This window comes from Triturus cristatus, chromosome 11 (assembly GCF_964204655.1).
Source record: "Triturus cristatus chromosome 11, aTriCri1.1, whole genome shotgun sequence".
Classification (NCBI taxonomy): Eukaryota; Metazoa; Chordata; class Amphibia; order Caudata; family Salamandridae; genus Triturus; species Triturus cristatus.
This window is the reverse complement of record NC_140594.1, coordinates 102,557,327-102,577,403: the sequence shown is the minus strand read 5'-3', so window position 1 is coordinate 102,577,403 and position 20,077 is coordinate 102,557,327. Positions and strand designations below refer to the sequence as shown.

General features: G+C 45.6%; 1 protein-coding gene across 1 annotated transcript in view; it reads right to left on the bottom strand.

Annotated features, from left to right (window-relative positions):
* Positions 1-20,077, bottom strand: part of LOC146783419 (solute carrier family 2, facilitated glucose transporter member 11-like) — an 890,872-nt gene that overhangs the window by 445,021 nt on the left and 425,774 nt on the right. Inside the window, exon 3 of the mRNA XM_085636334.1 lies at positions 9,160-9,320. Coding sequence (XP_085492460.1) covers positions 9,160-9,320 — 161 coding nt within the window. The remainder of the gene's footprint in view (positions 1-9,159; positions 9,321-20,077) is intronic.

Below are 20,077 nucleotides of genomic sequence, written 5' to 3'. Positions count from 1 at the left end.
TTATATGAATTTAGATTGCAATGAAAATCTGAAAAAAATGTGTACCATTTTTTATTCCTATTATTGTGAAGGTAAGTTTCACTAAGTCTCAATATGCAGAATGGGGAGGTCTGCAAGAAGCTACAAAGTTGAAACATGTTTCTAAAAACACTCTGTTTATACCTATGTAGTTTTGAAATCTGACCATAATCAGATATCATGTGACCTGCAAAAAAAGAGATTTGAGGGGTTCATAATATTTCCCATTGTGCCTATTGAAGGACCGCAATCATTTCAATCATTCTTCTTTGAGCATCTTTGCAGACAAAACTCTGTGCTTACCTTCTATCATTCGCAAGGAATTTTAAAACCGGAAATATGTCACTTTTTGTAACATAGTTATTGCGCAAGACACTCTTTTATATTTACAAAGAGAGGAAAAGGCAATCTGTGTACTTTTTCTACTCCATGTAAATACAACCTCATTATACACACCACTTTGCGTTGAAAGGGTGTTCTATAAGTGTTGTTGTGCATGATTGCACTGAATACTCATAGAACAAGATACATCTCTAGATTGATCAGAAATCAAAAATCTCGATATGTATGTGAATGCTGCACCATTCTAAAATTGGTGTAGGAAAGCACAATAAGGAAAAATATTTTTATTTCTCCACATTTTTATATCTTCAATGCATGCTAAAATGTTCAGCATACATTGAAGGAGAAAAATGCATTTTCTCATTGTTTTTGTGCAGGAAGGTGTGTCTTCCTGCAGAAAAACAAACAGCACATGACTCAGATATTCTTGCACTATGGTGCAAGAGTGCCTGTGTCACCACATGGCTGCAGTTTAAGCAGCCGTGCAGAGAGAAGCATAGATTTGCAACATATTTATGTACATATGTTGCATCCCTGTGCTTCAGAAGTACTACAGCACACTGTAGTTAAAGAGGTTACTGTGTGGTGCTGCAGCACTTCCTCATAGTTCTACACTTATACATTCACCATACGCTACTAACGCATTCATTCACTCAATTACGTACTACACATACATTCATCTAAACTTTCACACACTAACAAAGAAATGTAGCTCTTTTTTTAAACCAGGAAAGTTAGTTCTTACAAGAACTTTTTTTTTTCTTCTTTCTTCTTTTATATTTTTTGGGGGGGTTTCTAACAATTTTGTGATTTTTTTGGTTTTTCTGGAAAACAAAACAGGAGGAACCAAACAATGAACTTCAGGGAACAAACAAAATTTAAAAAAAAAAAAAATAGCAAATGTGACTTTCTTGCCGGCGGCAGATCAGATCGATCGACTGCTCACCGTAGCACAAAGTCGCATTGCACTTAGTGCAGAGCACTTTTAAATATTGAAATAGAGGACGGATGGATGCACTCTTGAAGTGCTCGGCTGCGATGAGGTGGAAGGCGAAGGAGCAGGAGTGTTTCTCATCCGTCGGCACTCTTCTCGTGCAAGATTGTTCGGATGAAGGGTCCTCAGGTGCTTCATCATACTTGCTGTGCCGCACAAGTATTTCTTGTTAGGATCCCCTCGTGACAGCACTCTTTTGCAAATCTTGCACGTGACCAAGGTGGCATTGGTCTTATTCTGCCCCTCGGGAAAAGTAAAAAATTTCTACACCACTGAAGAAAAACGTTCTTTGCGTGCTGCCTCCTCCAAAAATTCATCCTCAGATGTATGAGGAGATGCAGGTGATTCCTGCTGCCCTGAAGCCATTTTTAGTTGAAAAAAGTTAGAGCTAAGTGTAAACTTAGTCTAAAAAATCTTCTTCTCTGCAAAGAGATGCTCCTCCAAAGAAGGTCAAAGAAGAATTATTGAATTGGGTGGGGTCTTTCAATAGTTAGAACAGGAAGTGTAATGAACCAATCAAATCTCTTTTTTTGCAGGTCACATGGGATCCGCACACCCTGCGCTTACGCATCACGCACCCAGCGCGCATCCACAAAATTGAATTAAAAATAAATATAGGATTAGATGTAAAAATATATTACTTTTAAGACTAGTTTAGAGTTTGTCTTCAATTAATATTCACATGAAATACATATATATATGTTTTTTAAAATGTTAAATATTTCGCGGGATCCGCGCACCTACCGCGTCATAGACGCACATGAAGCATCGCGGAAGCGCGTAAACGTCGCGTTACATACATCGAACGTGCCGGGTATAGGCTGGGAGTCGCGTACCAGTCGCATTGCGATCGCGCACTAAACACGTACCCAACTCGTACCATGCGCGAATGCTAACGCGTCGGAATCGAGAACGGTGCGCATAGGGTGCATGGATCCAAAAACATGGAAAATAAATATATAAAATGAAGTTTTGAACATATAGTTAAAAAAAATTGTTTGAAAAACCCATTAAATTCAAATAATATTTTTTAATTTTTAAAAGAATTAATTGAAAAAATAAGTTTAAAAAATGGTGATAAAAAAGTATTTTAAAAAAAACATAATTAATGAAATTGACACACTGAATTGGAAAAATATAGAAATCCAATCAAAATCATTAAACATGATATCTTTAGAGATAAGTTATAGATAGGAATTAGCATTTAAAAAACCTTTGAAATTCACTGAAAAAACCATAGGTTTCATGCACGTTATAGTTAGGAATTGGCATTTAAAAAACCTTTGAAACTCACTGAAAAAAACAAAGGTTTCAGGAGCGTTATAGTTAGGAATTGGCGTTTAAAAAACCTTAGAAATTCACTGAAAAAACCATAGGTTTCAGGGGCGTGAGTTATAGTTAGCTGAACTAACGATAACAGGGGAATTTCTAGGGTTTTGTACGAGGGAAATGTCCACCTTACTATAACGCCCCTGAAACCTATGGTTTTTTCAGTGAATATATAATACCTACTGGCAGTCGCCAGTAGGTATTTATAGTTAGGACCTATTTTCCATAGGAAATCCGCAACATTCTATTTGGAATAACGTTGGCGTTGATTGATGAATCTTCGCGAAATTTTCTAAACTTATGGCCAGCTCCAGTCCGCTCCTATCCTGAAAATTTCACGGTGATTCATCAAGCGGGGGCCGAGAAAAAAGGGGGGTCCCAAAACGCGTTTTCCCAATGCATTTTCCCATAGGACCTTTTGACGCAGCTACAGCCCGAAGTGCTTAACTGAATTACACCAAATTTAGCAAAGAGGTAGTCCTTAGTTCAGACTCATGCCTTTTGCTTAAATGGTGTAAATCCGTTCAGTAGTTCATGAGAAAATCAAAAGTTAAATCACATATATATCTGGGCGGAGCATAACCACATATCTCATCGTGAGATCTGATTGGGACCAATATACATGATAGAACCTCATTAAAAAGCATTGCAGTTAATAGAAGGTTTTAAGAGTTTAGTTACATTATAAATCATTCGTTGATGGTACAATACTCATTTTAGGAATTGTGGTGAGTTCTAAGGTGATTTTACCATGTGAAAAAGCCTTCTGCTGTGATATCATGAATCATGTTTGAGAGAAAACTATTTTCTCATGCTTTTCCCACAGAGGTTTGGAAGGTGATCTATAAGCTTAACTGAGAGCCTATTTTCCGTAAATTCACATCATCTTTCTCAGTCATGTGAGAATGAAGGCTGACATTCTCAGTAAAACATGTACATCCAACAAGGGCAGAGACTGTCAGTTGATTCCTTTGTGTTCTACTGCAGCTTCCCAGAGTGTTCTAAAGAACAACTAGAGCGCTAACAGTCCTACTTATGACAAACGTATGGCACACCTGAAGCCATCTTGGTTGGAATAAAGTTGTAACTCTTAAAAACATTTAATTTAAAGAGGAACAAAATGAGGGGGTTCATTTTGCCATAGAAAGTATGATTAGTGCTGTAGAAAGAAAAATTAGGGCACATTTTGAGTGACTTCTCAAATCCTCTTCTATTTCATAAAAAAATTCTGACATGCAGACTGAAACATGCACTTTCAATACCAGCAGCAGACTTCACTGGTGAGCAGTAGATTTACTACAGTGATCTAATAAGCAACTAGAGTGCTAACATTCTGAATTAATGGCAAATGTGTGACACATCTGAATGCCTTCTTGATGGAGTCAAAGTAAAAAACTGAAAGTATTTCCTACTGAGGAGACTGTAGTAAATGAGGAAATTAGGAAACATCATAACAAATAAGTCTCCCAAAACGGCCACCAGAGACTAAAGAGACTAAAGAGCCCAAATGTAGCCCAAATATCACCCAGATGTAGCCCAAGTATAGCCCAATGACAGAATGTCCCAGAGTGTTCTAACGAACAACTAGAGCGCTAACAGTCTTACTTATGACAAAAGTATGGAACACCTGAAGCCATCTTGATTGGAATAAAGTTGTAACACTTAAAACCTTTAATTTACAAAGGAAATAAATGAGGGGGTTCATTTTCCCATAGAAATTATGATTAGTGCTGCAGAAAGAAAAATTAGGGCACACTTTGACTTCTCAAATCCTCTTCTATTTCATAAAACAATTCGGACATGCAGACTGAAACATGCACTTTGAATACCAGCAGCAGACTTCCCTGGTGAGCAGTAGTTTTACTACAGTGATCTAATAAGCAACTAGAGTGCTAACATTCAGATTTTATGGCAAATGTGTGACACATCTGAATGCCTTCTTGATGGAACCAAAATAAAAAACTGAAAGTATTCCCACTGAGGAGACTGCAGTAAATGAGGAAATTAGGAAACTTCATAACAAATAAATCTCCCAAGATGGCCACCAGAGAAAAAGGAGCCCAAATGCAGCACAAATATCACCCAGATGTAGCCCACATGTAGTCCAATGACAGAAGTGTGCAAAACACTTATTTCTTGTGTATTTGCAGTTTTATATAGTGCAGACTTGTCAGGTATTGGAGTGCTTTACATGAGCATTGGTTACATCACACAAGATCAAATTCATTTTGGTTGTAGACATGGGGAGATTAAGTGATTTGACCAGAATCACAGAATGTTGAGCTGAAGCAGAAACTCCAACCTGGTTCCCCAGTTGCAAAGTCTGCAGCTCTGGAAGTAACACCACATCCTCTCCCCTAGGTGCAACATTTAATCAAGTGGTCAACTGGATAAAAAAACATAAAGATTACAAATAATTTAAAAGTTCTTTGTCGCTATTTGTAAACTCAGGAAATATGTCCTCATTTTAGTTTTTTAGAGCACTAACCATAGTTGTGATGCAAATAAGACCCTCTCATATATGTAATTTCTAAAGGAAATACTCTAGGTATTACAGTTTTGATTACATCAAGATGACGTCAGGCGTTCCACACTTTTGTAATAAATATAGAATGTTAGCAATCTAGTTGTTCATTGGGTTACTGTTGAGAGGCAGAGGCCAGGGGCACGGACTCTGAAAATTGAAGGCAGGTAGGAGGGTGCAAAGGCAACAATTTAACCACACTGAGCAGGCAGGAAGGGCCGTGGCAGCACAACAGACTATGGAGGGCAGTGGAAAAGGGGGCAGGGGCAACAAACCAACAATACAGGACTTTCAAGGGAGGCTGTGGCAATATAATAGACCATTGTGGGCAGAAGGAAGAGTCAGTGGTAGTACAACAATACATGCCAACCGACCCGTTTCAGCCAGGAAACGTCCAATGTTTTTAAGCTCAAATGGTCTTTATTTGATCTGTCTCCTGTCTACCATCTCCTCTTTTTCAATGTAACTGAAAGGGGAAAATCAATACCCCAGTTTTTTTACGAAATCTCCCTCTTACCAAGTTCAAAATGTTCGCAAGTATGGTACATTGGATCGTGGTAGGCAGGAGGAATTGGGATAGGGACATGGACTCGGATAACAGAGGACAGGAGGGACATGAAGAGGTGCACCAAACTGACCCTACAGGGCAGGCATCAGGGTTTGCAGCAGCACAATACACCACACAGCGCATGCGGGACGGGAGTGCAGCACAACAATCCATAGAAAGCAATAGGGAGGGGACAGGACCATGCACATGGACAACAGAGAACAGAGGGGAAAGAGGCAATGGTAGCTAGCTGACCATAATGGACAGACAGGAGAGAAAGCTGCAGCATAACAGGCCATAAAGGGCAGAAGGGAAGGGACGGATCAGGGGCATTACAATGGAACAGACAAGCCAGGAGGGAGGGAATAGGGGTCTGCACATGGAAACAGAGGGCTGGGGGCAAGGGGGCAGGGCAGGAGCAGCAAGATGACCATGGAGGTCAGGCAGGTCATCAGTGATGTCATGAGTGATGTCACTGACCATGTCATGAGTGATGTAATATGTGACGTAATCAGCAGTGCATTGTGGGCGCGCGAGTTATAGTTAGCTGAACTAACTATAACGGGGGAATTTCAATGGTTTTGTACGAGTGAAAAGTCCAGCTAACTATAACGCCCCTGAAACCTATGGTTTTTTTGAGTGAATTTCTAAGGTTTTTTAAATTCTAATTCCTAACTATAACGTGCCTGAAACCTATGGTATTTTCAGTGAATATATATATATATATATACATACATACTTAAAGATGTAGCATCACAAGAAAAAACAGCACCCAGAGCTAAAAATGCATATCCCATATGGTACAATGAGACACAACATAGAGAAGAAATATCCAAGAAAGAGGTGACCCAAATGGATGGGCTCACCAAAGAACAAAAATATACAACGTTTTGGCTTCCACCTTCTTCAAGTAGTACAAGATTGTCTGCTCAGTCGCTGCGCAGCTGACACTGCTTGGTTTTCAAAAAGCATCATGAGTGGAATCAATTCAGATCTCTGACATATGCAGTAATGCGGTGGTATTGTCAGTGATGTTCAGTCCATTGGGATTAAATGATTTTAAATGGTATATCCATCTGAGATCAAATGGTCCTCAAGGTTAAAGGTATTGGCTTCAGGCTGGTCATGTTTCTTAATAAATATTGCTGATTAGTGATTCCAAAATCATGTACAGAGGTCATTCACTGTTTTGTCTGCTTATTGTGTTTTACAGCTTTGGCATTGTCACTGAATCACCTAAATAATTTATGTTGATCGAAATGTAAGATGGTGTCTTATGCCGTGGGTTGTTCTTGTAACAGAAGTTGTTACTGATGATGTTTGAAAATGATAATCAAATGTGATGCACTTTTTGGAATCACAGCAAATAACCCCTGCATTTGTTGTAGCTTGCTTGAGGTCTGTGCTCCCAATTTATGAGTTATTTTTGTCAGGGCCATATGTGGTTGTAGTAACTTTAAATATATAATTTGTCGATAGCTGTAAGTTTACTATTTTGTTGGTAGGTATTTGTAGTAGTCTGTCCGTTCCTAGACCATTCTTTTAATTTTCAATACAACCCTTCTATTTTGTAATAAGTATTAACCATTTACCAGCCACAGAACAAAAAGTATAAGGCTTTTGAGCGGATAACAGCAGGACGGTGTTTTGGTGAATCTGCATTCATAGTCTCTCTGTTAGACTATAATTTTCCTCTGACTCACTTGCTCTACATTTTCATGAATAGACAATTAACATCTGTGAGCGAGCAAGAGGATCAATAAATGAGTCGGTCAATTAGTCATTCAGTTTGTGAGTATAACCCTGGGTGTAGTTTGCGAAGTAGTGCTACGTGTAGCTACGCAAAGTGGACTTCGCACTACGCGAGCTACGCGTAGCACTTCGCGAACTGTGTAGTACCCTGTTCGCACTGTGCAAGATGCCGTTTTCAATGATTGCACAGTGCGGACAAGCATCCGGCACTGTGCAATCATTGAAAACGGCATCTTGCACAGTGCGAGCTGTAGTTTTCTGCCGTTCTAGTAGCTTTTTACTCAAGCAGCAGCTTTCTCAACGCAGACTGGTAGTTTCTCATCGCGAGCGGTCGCGACCATACGTGACCACTCGCAATGAGAAACCTGAGCTCCCCGCATTGAGAATCTCGCCGGGAGGTTTATTTTCCACGCTCGCGATCGCCAACTTGATGTTGCTGATCGCGAACAAGGAAAAAGTCTCACCGGGATGTCATTTTGCTTGCTCGCGGTCGCCAACTTGACGTTGAGGACCGCGAGCAAGCAAAAAATTACCGCTGCACTACGCAACGCTATGCTACGTGTGTTTGCACTGTGCTATGTGCAATTCACGTAGTGCAAAGTAGCGCAAACTGCGCAAACAACGTGAGCGTAGCATAGTGCTTTACCCAGGCTTAATGAGTAATCAAACGAATGAGGACTTCACTGAATCATTCAGCAAAGGCAAGTGAGAGAAGGAGACACTGAGGGCCATATGTAGGTGGGCTAATACCGGTCGGTAACGGCCGAAAATCGGTAAATTTTCCGTTACCGACCGGTATTTAGCCCTTTGAGATGTAGGAGGCTGGATTGAAGGATTCGGTAATTTACCGTTTCGGTATTATAAGAAATCGGTAAAATACCGAATCGGTAAATTACCGAATCCTTAAATCCTATGTAGGGAGCACTCAAGTGAGTGCATTTTTGGTTTAAGGATTCGTTATTTACCACCAACTACAAGTTGATGGTAAATACCGAATACCTATTCAAAAGCAATTTTTTGCTTTTGTAAAAGTGCCATGTGGCAGACATACATGCCTTTAGGGCATGTATGTGTGCCACATGTGCACACATGCACGATTCAGGGGTGCAACAGGGTGTCAATGTGACACCCTGCCACCCTTGAATATGCTCCCCCTATTACCGATTCAGTATTTACTGAATCGGTAATAGTGAATGGCTTCCCATTCATTCCTATGGGCCTCCAGGCCCATAGGAATGAATGGGAAGGTATGCCTTATTACCGATTCGGTAAATACCGAATCGGTAATAACGAATATTACCGAATCGGTAAAATTTACCGATTTTTTACCTACATTCTATTTACCGATTTTTAAATACCGAATCGGTAAAATTCGGTACTTAGGAATCGGTAAATAGAAATTACCTACATATGGCCCTGAATGAGTTGATAAGTGGTGGGAAGGTGAGTGAATCTATGAGACAGTCACTGAGTAGATGGTCTCAAGATTAACCAGTTGGTTCTAGAGTGGTCAGAAGATGAATGTGTTGTATTTTTCATTAAATTGCACTGTGGGTTGCAGCACTGAATGTTTGTAGATTCAAATTCTGTTATCATTGATTCAAATGGAAAAGTTATCATTGCTGAGGGAGGAAGTGAGATGTTGAAAGGTACCTTCCATATTTACCACAGAGGGGACCTGTGAGTTGTGCTCCCAAGAGCCCACCAATGCTGTAGATCGACACAGTAAAAGACCATAGGAACTTGATAGTTTCCTGGCTGAAATGTGAGCCATATCTGTCCACCCAGGTCTGGTTCATGAATTGCTGGATATGCTGACAAGAAAGAAAGTCGTCACATTACGAAAAAAAACTTCACAAAGGGCATCACACAACTTAACACAAGCTGGAACTCTTAACTCAGTAATAATGACACTGTTTTTGATACATTGCAAGCTTTAAAAAAAATCATCTGACTACATCCTACTGATCCCTGCCACTTGAAGAATTTAATGGACAATATTGAAGGTGGGTGAGCAAACCAAATCACTTGGGCACCTGATCAGGTGAAGCTTGAAAAAGAAATTAAACAAAATGGTGTTTGAAAGAATCTGTTTAGGAATTATTCCAGGCCATCGTGGCAAAAACAGAACTGCCTCTTTCAAGGGGCCCCGGGAAGACTGAATTGCAGTGCATTTAGATGTCTCCTTTTGTAATTTAGGACGAAAACCTTGATGGGGCATGACATGCCCATACTTGTGTATAGGGGTGAGTGAGGTGACCATATGAATTTGGGTGCGCATGTTAGTGCAGAGTGGGACGAATGAATGTAGTAGTGGGCTTATTTGAGTGAGATTGCAAATTGAGCAGTGAGAGGGACAGGTGAGTGAAGTGTCACGAGTGCTGGTTGAGTAGTGTGCTTGTGTGACTGCAGGGGGAGGTACAGGCTGAACAGCGCAAGTGCATTGTGAGTTCAGAGTGATCACTGGGAGTGGAGGGTGAGCGGGTGAATGGTGTGAGTGCATGGTGATCAGTGTGAGTGCAGGGTGAGCGGGTGAATGATGTGAGTACATGGCGATCAGTGTGAGTGCAGAGTGAACGGGTGAATGGTGTGAGTGCATGTGATCAGTGTGAGTGCAGGGTGAGCGGGTGAATGTGTGAGTGCATGTGATCAGTGTGAGCGCATTGTGATCACTGTGAGTGCAGAGTGATCACTGTGAGTGGAGGGTAAGCAGGTGAATGGTGTGAGTGCATCGGGATCAGTGTGAGTGCAGGGTGAGGGTGAAAGTGAAGGGCGAGAATGAGGAGCGAGATGTCTGAATGCAAGGTGCAATCCTAGACACTTGAAGTAACACAGCATGTTATTGACGGCAGCGTAGGGTTTCAAATGTGTTAAACTATTGCTATTATGGCAGTAACCAGGGATCAGGGTGGAGGAAATAAATAATGTGCTGATCCCTCAACAAACTTCCAATCTTTTGATTAGGGTTGCCAGCTCATTATTTTGATGTCACAGATAGTATAAAAGCAGTCACTTAAAGCTGTATTTTCGGCACTTGTCTGTGTATACTTTGAACAGCAAATATAAATGGAGAGTACTTTTAATTGTTTTCTAGAGCTGCCTGAATGATCAATGACTGATAATAAAAGGAAACAAAGACAGAAAAGTCACATTACAAATAAATACATACTTCTTTATTTATAATCATATTTAGTGTCAAGACAAGCAATTTTCAGGCTGTTTAAACAACACATGGCATTTTGCGCGCCTGCCTGTGTAATTTTAACAGAAACTTTCAGGGACGTTTTATGGATTTTGGGGGCCCTGGGCCAAATGTATTTTGGGGGCCCCTGTTCGGACCAGCTTTGATTTTATGATCCAGTCTTAGCTCTTTCATGCCTTCTTTGGTCAAATACTAAATGTGTGTACATCTGATATTCAGTGATAGTGATGTGTGTTTTTAGTATGTAACACAACTGCAGCTCACTAATATTACTGCAAATAATCTCTGTCACACCCTCCCATTTCTCATAAGTGAGGTCCTCTATTGAGCTAAAATAAACTTTTTATATGCATGACGCATAAACACATTTTGTCTGCAAAATGTCTCTAATAGACTCTAACACATTAAAAATGAATAGAAAAACGCTATTTACAACATTGTGTTTAAAAATTATTCAAGGTCATGAGGGCAAGACTCCATAGAACAGAGCTGGCTCTTTCAGCCACCCCCACCCCACCCCCTTTGAAAGGCTGGGGCCCTGGGCCAGAGCCCACTTTGCCCATGGCTTAAAAGGTCTCTGGAAACTTTGTCTCCTTTCTGGGAAGAGCTAACTCTCCCAGGAGGGGGTAATTCATAAAGCTGAAATGCTTCAGCTGCAGTGGGAGGCAGGGGTCTCCTCCACGATGATATCGAAAGCAAATGAACAGGACTGTATTGGTTGGCTTTTGGTTTTCGCAGAGGAGACGTCCTGCCTCCCACGCCAGCTGAAGCATTTTTTCAGCTCTATCAATTAACCCCCTCATGGGAGAGTTAACAAGACAAAAGCATGGGCACGCTTTCGCCTCCCTCCCCCCTCCTACCATACTGGAGTTCTCAAAGAATATTTGCGGTGCAGAGAAAGAAAGTAAGATTAGAGTGGAGTGCACGCCCCCCTGAGATGGTGTCGCGCCCCTTCAGGGGGGCGCGCCCCAGAGATTGAAGAACCCTGATCTAGACCTTCATTATAAGTTATCAACCTTCAAAAGGTATGTTTACCTTTGTAAATTGGGGTAAAAAAATCACAAGAAGAGAACTAATATAAATGATAAAAAGTATTTCTTTTCTCTTGGGAGATGACTAATTGCCCCTCTAGTATTAGAGTTCCCATTGGAGATCCTTTTCTATGAATAAGAAGAGCTGTCACTCGTGCAATAGATAACAAGAAAATTGTAGTATGTAAACTATTATATATATTTTTTAATTCTTTCTATTGAAATGTTTCACATGAATAAACATAGACAATGAAAAAAGGCAAATCAGCTTCATAGCTCAGTGCATACAGTTAGCAGCTTCGGGTTAAACCGAATAATCCCCGTGATTGTTCATTCATAATCCCTGAGCATATAAATAAGAGAGTATCCCAGTCCCTGTATGCGTTCTGCTGCTCTCTGTGGCATCCATCTTCCTGAGTTGCATTCCAAGGCTCTTCACTGGCCCCAATGACGGAGGGATGAAGATACAGAGGGAGGAACATTAGAGAAGTGAAAGGGGAAGTGCAGAGAGAGATTTAGAGTAAACCAAAAGGGGAGGGGGGAAAGCATTTCCTCTCTGGTTCAAGCAAAGGTGAGTTTCTCCGGGAACATCTATACTTCCAACTAACTATGACATAAGGGGTGTCCTATACGTATTATCCGTGCTTATGTAAGGCTGCCCGGGGAGGGGGTTGCGCAGCAGCCCGCCCCTTAGAGGGTGGCCGCCTTAGTGCCACAGGAAAGCACAGGGGTGGGAGGTCGAGTCCCTGGAATAGTCCAGGGGAGACCCCAGCAGATAGCTGCTTCCGGCGAGGGCGGGGAGGAGACAGGGGTACATATACTGCCTCCGCCCCCTCCTCGTCCTCTTGTCCGCTCGTTCGCCTTGGCTGGTTCTCGCCGTCTCGCCTGTGGTCGCCGGAGTCGCGCGCTGCTTGCTACAACGTGGACATCGAGGTTAGTTTGCACCCCTACTCCCCATCTCTATTGCTGCGGTGATCCTATCGCAGTATGGGTCGAGTCCTCCCACTTTCATGTGCGGGGGGTTGGGGCAGACAGCGCGGCGAAATTTTGAACTCGCGGCGAGCACTCAGTAATCAGCTACGCCGCTCTAGAAGGGCCAAGCTGCACACCTCGGATGTGGTGCGTCGGCTTAACCGGACGACTCCGAGTTGGGTATTTAGGGTCCCCTCGGCGCAGAAGGCGGCGCGTGGCAACAGCGTCTCGGCACATCTGCCGTACAATCACTCGAGCCTCGAGGGCAAGTCCTCACCCGGGGAGCTGGGGATTATCACTCACTCCCCCCCCCCCCAGCTTTTCATGGCAAACCCAGAGCCCGGTCATGCTTTTAATCTGGATTGCAGAGCAGTGCCTTTGCTAGTGGCACAAGCCTCGGGTGCGGGGTTCCGGGCAGCTAGTTAAGGCCTGGGCGAGCACTTCGTCCGGCCCCCCCCCCGGCACTAGGGGGGATGGGCCTGGGTGTGGGCCGGCGGCTCAACTTGCCGAGTTCGGTGCCAGGGCGCGACCACATCTTTGGGAGCCGCGGCTTAAGCACACACCCACCCGTGTCAGACTCATGATTGTTTCCCGATGCCCACGTATAGCGCTCCAATCATGTGTAATGCTTTCATTGGGCTCAGGTGCAGCGCTCCGATCTTGTGCAATAGTAATTATGCGGTGTTGAAGTATAGTGCCCTATCCTGTGTAATGTTTCACGGGTGCTCACAGGGACTTGCATATTGGGAAAGGGGGGGGATCCTGTGGCCTTTTGATAATAGTTGACTGGGGAAACAGGAGACTCGAGTTCTAATCCCGACTTCACCACTTCACAGGCAGTGTGGTCCGGGGCGAATCATTCATCTTCATGGGCCCCGGTACAACTTCACGGGGCGCATGTACAGCGCTCCATCTCCGGCACTGCTACGGTGCTCATGTATAGCATCGCACGACCGTTCCTGTGGGTCATTGCTTCCGAGGAGGATGGGGGGGGGGGGTCAGCGAGTCCCTCGTGGCCTCCCTCTGGGGCTAATCTGAGCTTTCTGGGAGGACGGGACAGGGGGCAGCGGGTCCCTCGCGGGCTCCCTCTGGGGTTAAGTCTCTGGTCCAGGGGCAGGGCAGGGAGTCCGGCCCAGCAATGTTTCCGATGTGCTGGGGCGCAGCGCCCGGACTGCAGGCAGACAAGCAGGCACCGCAGTGGGGGACCGTAACGGCCTGAACGAGGTCGCTACGCCGCCGGAGGTTGCAAGTCACAAATTATGTTCCACTGCATTCAGTGGGCTCTGGGTGCGATGTGCGTTGCTTGCTAGTTGAAGTACAATGTGCCTTTTAGTGAGGCCATTGTGTCGAGTTATGTTAGCAGGCGTGTGCACGAGCCTTGGCTGCCTAACGGCTAGGCTGCCGTCTTAGGTGCTGGAAACCAGGGCTCGTGCCTCGAGGTTGCGTCCTCACCCGTGATTCTAGGCAAATCATTTCTTCGCCCCGTGCCTGAAAGTGTAATGTAAAACGATGCGCATGTACAGCGCTCTTTCACCTTCGGGTCGTAACCGCAATATATATAAGAGGGAACATGAGAAGGGTGCTTTTGATTTCTCCATTTGGCCCCAAATGGCATGTCAGAAGTAGACATGCACAAGCACACCTCACATGAGATGGAGAACCAACAGTAGATTATAATATGCCACATTTAGGTGGTGAATATGTAATTCCGTAGCATGTGACGCGTGTGAACTGTCCCCTAACATACATGAAAGTAGTTCACGTTGACCCTGAAAAAAGTATGAAAAACGCTGTACAATGACGCCGATGTGGCAGGGGGGGATATCTGAGGGAGTCTCAGCCCTTACTTGTAGAGATGAGTGCGTCGCAATGGGTCAGTCAAATGTATGTATCCTTTGGCACCATATTGCAATCCAAATCGCCTCACTGCCGCCTCTGGGGCAGGAACCAGGGTTCGAGCCTTGTGGGCGTCCACATTCTGTGATTCTCTGACATATCACTTATCTCCCCGTTCATGAGTTGTGATGTACGGCTATGTAAGCCCTCCAATACCTCCGGTATCATGTAACTCATTGTCGGTTACCATGAGCCACATTTCGTGCACGCCTGTCCACGGCCAACGCGCACTGGCCTGCCTCCTCTACGGGCTGCTCTGTGGGGGAGCGTAGGGTGGCGGGGTAGATCAGGTTGTGCGGGCGGAACTCCAGCGTGAGCGGCTGGGGGCCTCCCTTGGTTGCGGGGGCCCGCACATCAGTCGCCTCTCCCGGTGGCGAGAGGAGGTTTATCTGAGAGCCTCAATATACGGTGCTCACGCACAGCGCTCCTATCCTGCGGGTCGAGTTTGCGCTATATTGACACCCGTGGCCCGCTCCTTGCGATCACGGAGTCATTTAAGCATTTTCACAGTAGAGAGGACTGGCACTGAGAGGTCCGCATTGCTTCGTTTTGCGGGGCGGCGCTTACCTCGGCTTCCCTGGGTCGCCAGGCCTCCCGGGGTGGAGGCGCAATGTCGGCAGTGGGGGGTGTGGAGCACCTGGTTGGTGCAGGGCTCCGAGGCTCAGGCTGCTGACTTTGGTGCAGGATACCAGGGCCCGAGCCTCGAGGTCGCGTCCACATCCTGTGATTCAGGGGAAATCACCTAATATCCCCGTGACTGAGCATGTAATGTTCATACGGTGCTCATGCACACCGCTCCTATCCTTCGGGCCGAGTTCGCGCTATATAACAGATGCCAATGTTAAGAGTACATTCATTCATTTCAGAATAGAGTATAGTATTTCTATTGGGATTGAATACGGCAGGAGGAGGGACTTAATCTTGGGTGCTTTCAGTCTTGTTACACTTTAGATGTGCATCATGTGCATCACTTACAAGCCTTGTCCACTGTACGGGCACAATTAGGACATTTGGAACAACATGATTATCCTGCTAGGATATGCACTTCCCATAGATCACCCAGCTTATAATTTTCATTGATAGCTTGTTTCCTTCAGTAGAGTCATCTCTCACCCCCAGGCCTCTCCAGTGGCGCATTTCTGGGCTAGGCTTTCACGTTGTTGCACTCACTTGGACATGAACGTAACCGATGATACCCAGATAGTCGGTCCTTGGGCCACACAGCACGCTCAGTGATGCCAAGGTTATTGTTATGTAATTCATGTGCGCAGCTGTGGTCAGGTCACCAGTGCCGCTGCGATTCCACCAGCAGTCCGGCAGGTGCGCAGGCCAGGTCACGTTCACCAATATATTTTTGCTAGCGAAGGACCTTGAGCCGGGGGAAGACAGACAACAACTATTAACTTATTGTAATGGTGCAAGGGAAGTGAATCTCACAGCTACGCTGGAACAGTGGCAGTAAGCGGGTTTCTATGAAATGCTTTGCCATGCACCGCTCATTACCTTTTAATCTACATACAGAGTGCAGTTCTTTTACATGGCTCAGCAGTTCGGGCCGGTTGAGAGTAACCAGCAACCGTGCCTCAGAGGCAAGGTTCTCAGCAGTTGGTGCGACTAGTCCCTCCAAATCAGGGTTCAAGGCCAAGCAGGGAGGGCAAGATCTCCTCACTATGAGGACCTTGTTACTTCCAGAGATGGTGCGATGCTGTTATAAGTGATTTTGTCCAGGAAGTGCCGTATTTAATATAGGGATGCATGACATGTGCACAGTATTTATGGGTTAGGCAGTGGAACCGAGACCGCAGTGTTTTGTTCATTGGTAACTGAGGCTGTGTGGCCTTGGCTTGTTCTTATTTGGGGGTCTGGGGCTCTGGGTGGAGCGCAAGAGCAAGGAGTGGGGGCGGCTAGCTCTCGGTTGCCTGCAACTGAGCTATAATGTGGCTTCTCACCTTATCAATTAGAAGCACTGATTAGCAATAGATGGGCTTGTTGTAGGTAGTGCCTTTTGTAGTAAATATAGGAATGCAATGACACGTGCCTGTATGTCATGTAACTGGAGCTCATGTTTTACGTTTCAACTCCTTTATGTTCACATACATTTACATTTGTATAACTTGAGATGTATTTCTCAATGCGCGTTCGATTAACGCTAGTATTGTCGATCAGCTAGGCTTCTCAGTGAGCTGAACATCTAGTAGCTGCGCGGCGTACTAGTGGCCGGTCTGACCCCTTACGCTTTACCTGAACAAAGCTGGGTAGTTGTGATGTTCTATGTTTACAGCACAGCAGGAGCTAAGTGTGGACCTAACTGAGGGGGCCGCTTTTGTGAGTCCTGGTTAGAGTTACACAACTGTCCTGCTATAGGGAGCAGTGGGTAGGCAGGGGGGGCCTATATGGGGCTTGGGAAGTTCACGGGACGGTGCTGTCATTGAAGGCCAAGGTGATGCACCAAGGAGGTGACAGAATATTATTTGCAGTAATATCAGTGAGCCGCGGCTGTCTTTGTATGTTGAAAACACTATCCCAGAATATTGAGGAAACACAATTCGCACTTGGCCAGAGTGCTCGTGCAGTACCAGCAAGTGCGGGTACTTTGGATAACGGCGCAAGATAATTACTACTTAAGGTACCAGCCAGTTTTGGTCAATTATCCAGCAGAAAATTTTGGAGGGAGGCGGCTGATTGGCCCTAGCATTGTTTGCCTTGTCTCTGGGCCAGTCATGTTCTTTTCAGGGTTTTGGTGAACACATTATCCTTCGTTGGCGGTCGGAGAACGTAGATTATGTGTTGGATGTAGCATTTCATGTCCTGGGACACTGAGCGTTAAGCCGGCTAGCAGTAGGATGGAAGCTTCGTTAGTAAGGGAACCCCCTGGGTGAGGCGCGCACGGCTAGGATCTGAGGGCATCCAGCAAAGGCTTGCTTCCAAGGTTTGGGAAGTGGTTGAGGGGCCAAGCTGTGCGGCAGTGCGCCACGCTTTTCTCTCTGTTTGAATTCTAGGTCCTATGCTCAGGCACAGTTAGGTTCTGATTCTTATGCCTGCTCATCTTCGCGTATCCACCTAGGCAGGATTCTAGCGAAGGCAGGGAGTGGTACTCGTCGTGTATTGGATATTTGTCTCGCTGGCAGGCCGCCATGCAAGGGGACCATGTACCTAGGCACACGTCAGGCGTGCCAGGTTAACTGGGACAACGAGTACAAGAATAGACAGGTGTGGTCCCACCAATGTTGGTCAGATGGGGTGCGGACCCCTAAGGTTCGGCGCGCTTTACTACACATCAGTTGGAGGTAGGTCCAGGATGAAAGGGTTGTGCTGAGCGAAGCTCATATCCTAAGCGATTGTGGTAGCCTTCCAAGGGGCACAGCTGGTTAGGCAGTAGGAAACTTTTAAGTACTACCGGGGGCCCCTTCCCATCTGTCATTCCTGCTCATTGGTTGTGCAGCAGAGTCTTGGGGGCAGGTTATGTGGCCCAAACTGGTGGGTTTGAGGTTTGGTCAGGTCAATCGACCGAGTACAGCAAAGCTTGCTGGATCATCTGGGAAGGTAGGAAGGCCAGGCAAGATTTGAGCGAAATCGCTTGGCAGGTAGGGTTCTCACGGTGTAGGTGATGTAATTTTCAATGCCAGGCTGCCTGGCAGGGAGATATTTTACCTAGGTCACTGACATCAGGCAGAGATGCCCAGTGGAAGAATGTGGGGGCTGCCCAGAACAGGATATTGCACAGGTTGGATGGCGGCAAATTGTCGCTGTACTACTGCAGATGGCAACGTAAACCTCACTGACTACAGGCAGGATATGGTGGTGGTTGTGGTCCAACCGTTTCTTTCTCAGGATCACTCCATGTCTGTTTAGCGGTGCTCGTTATCCCATCATTAGTATCTACTGCTGCAGTTCCATAATCATAGAGATGGGAGGGAGCACTGATCCGGTCAACCACATGAGCACATTTTGCAGTCAGAATAGGGGGAATTGAGATTTGATGAGCATGGCGCCAGTTGCTTCAGTTATGCGCGTTTCCCTTGGCAGTTGTCAGCGAACATTCGGAATACATATAGGGGTTAGCTGGGGTTTTTGCCTCCCAGAGGTGTTTTAGCTCAGGCATGGCAAACATGGGTTAGAGGCCTGTGGTTTGCCCTGGGATTCATGTTAACAGGCAGGTCGAGCAGCAGAACTTAGAGGGGCTTGGGTCCGACCTCTGGTTCAGGTGCAGATCCGGGTAGGACCACTTAGTACCAGGTTGTGGAAGTGGTCATCCAATAAGTGCGATATGGTCCATATGATTAAGGGAAGTCCCGGGGTAACACTTTTGGGCTTCTAAATAGCAGGAGAACATTTGGCTTTCCCAGTATTCAAAATAGAGAAGAATTTTACACGTTGGCTCTCCTCTGAGGTAACTCTGTCCTGTCTCTCCCTGGTATATTAGCAGAATTTAGGAGGGCAAGGCTTCACAGTTGGTGATGACTGACGGAATGCGATGGGCTCACTCCAACTAGGGCTAGACTCAGACAGGGAAAGAGGAAGTAGAGCGGGCTTGTCATCTATTAACTACACTCGCACTGGCACCTCCTGACAGGAGTGGCTTGAATAGGTTTTGTTCTTCAGCCAGGCAAAGGTATCTTTGGACCATCGCCTACTCTTAGGCAGGTTAATTCAGTCATAAATCCATTTGGAGTTCAGAATGGATGGGGGCACCTGTCCTGAGGGGGCATGCGGGCCCACGGTCCTGCATGGGCTAAGACTGGTTTGGCTGGACCTGGGGAAGCCCGGTTATCAGCATGTTGTATGTTAAAAGGCAAATTTGGTTTTGGATTCATCAGGAAAGGCCTTATTCACGCCAAATCCACAGGGTGCCGGGAGGGAGATGGGGTACACCTCTCTAGTTGGAGCATGGATCTTTTCCTACTGGACTTAGGGGAAGCTTTGGCTGCAGCAGGTTGTAAGTAATAGGCTACCTTGGCAAGGAGCCCGCTCAGGAGAAGCCATTGAGGTGTCAACAGCGCCATGCGCAAGTTCACTGAGCAAAGAGGCTTTGGCTTCATCAGGCATGGCCTTTTACACGCCAAATCAACAGGGTGTCTGGAGGGTGATGGGGTGCTCCTCTCCACTCTAGGCATCGATTTTACTTGACCTTGGTGAAGCCTTGGCAGCTGCGGGTTGCGAATAGACTGGGCCTATTGGTCCTAGGGGAAGCTTTGGCTGCAGCAGGTTGTAAGTAAATAGGTCTACCTTGGTGGGGGGCCCTGGTAGTGACGGTGGCCACTCCCAAGGCTGTGGAGGAGTTACAGGGCGATCCAGGGTCTGCACATACCAAGGGGTACATCATGCAGCAGCACCGCGGGGTGCTAAGCCAGGATACCCAGGGATGTTTAGCGTTGTCCCCTGGAAGAACGACGGCACCCCATTAGCCGACAGGCGGTTGTGGGTCTGAGCAACCGGGGGCTGCCATGTATGCTCCGTCCCACCCATCACG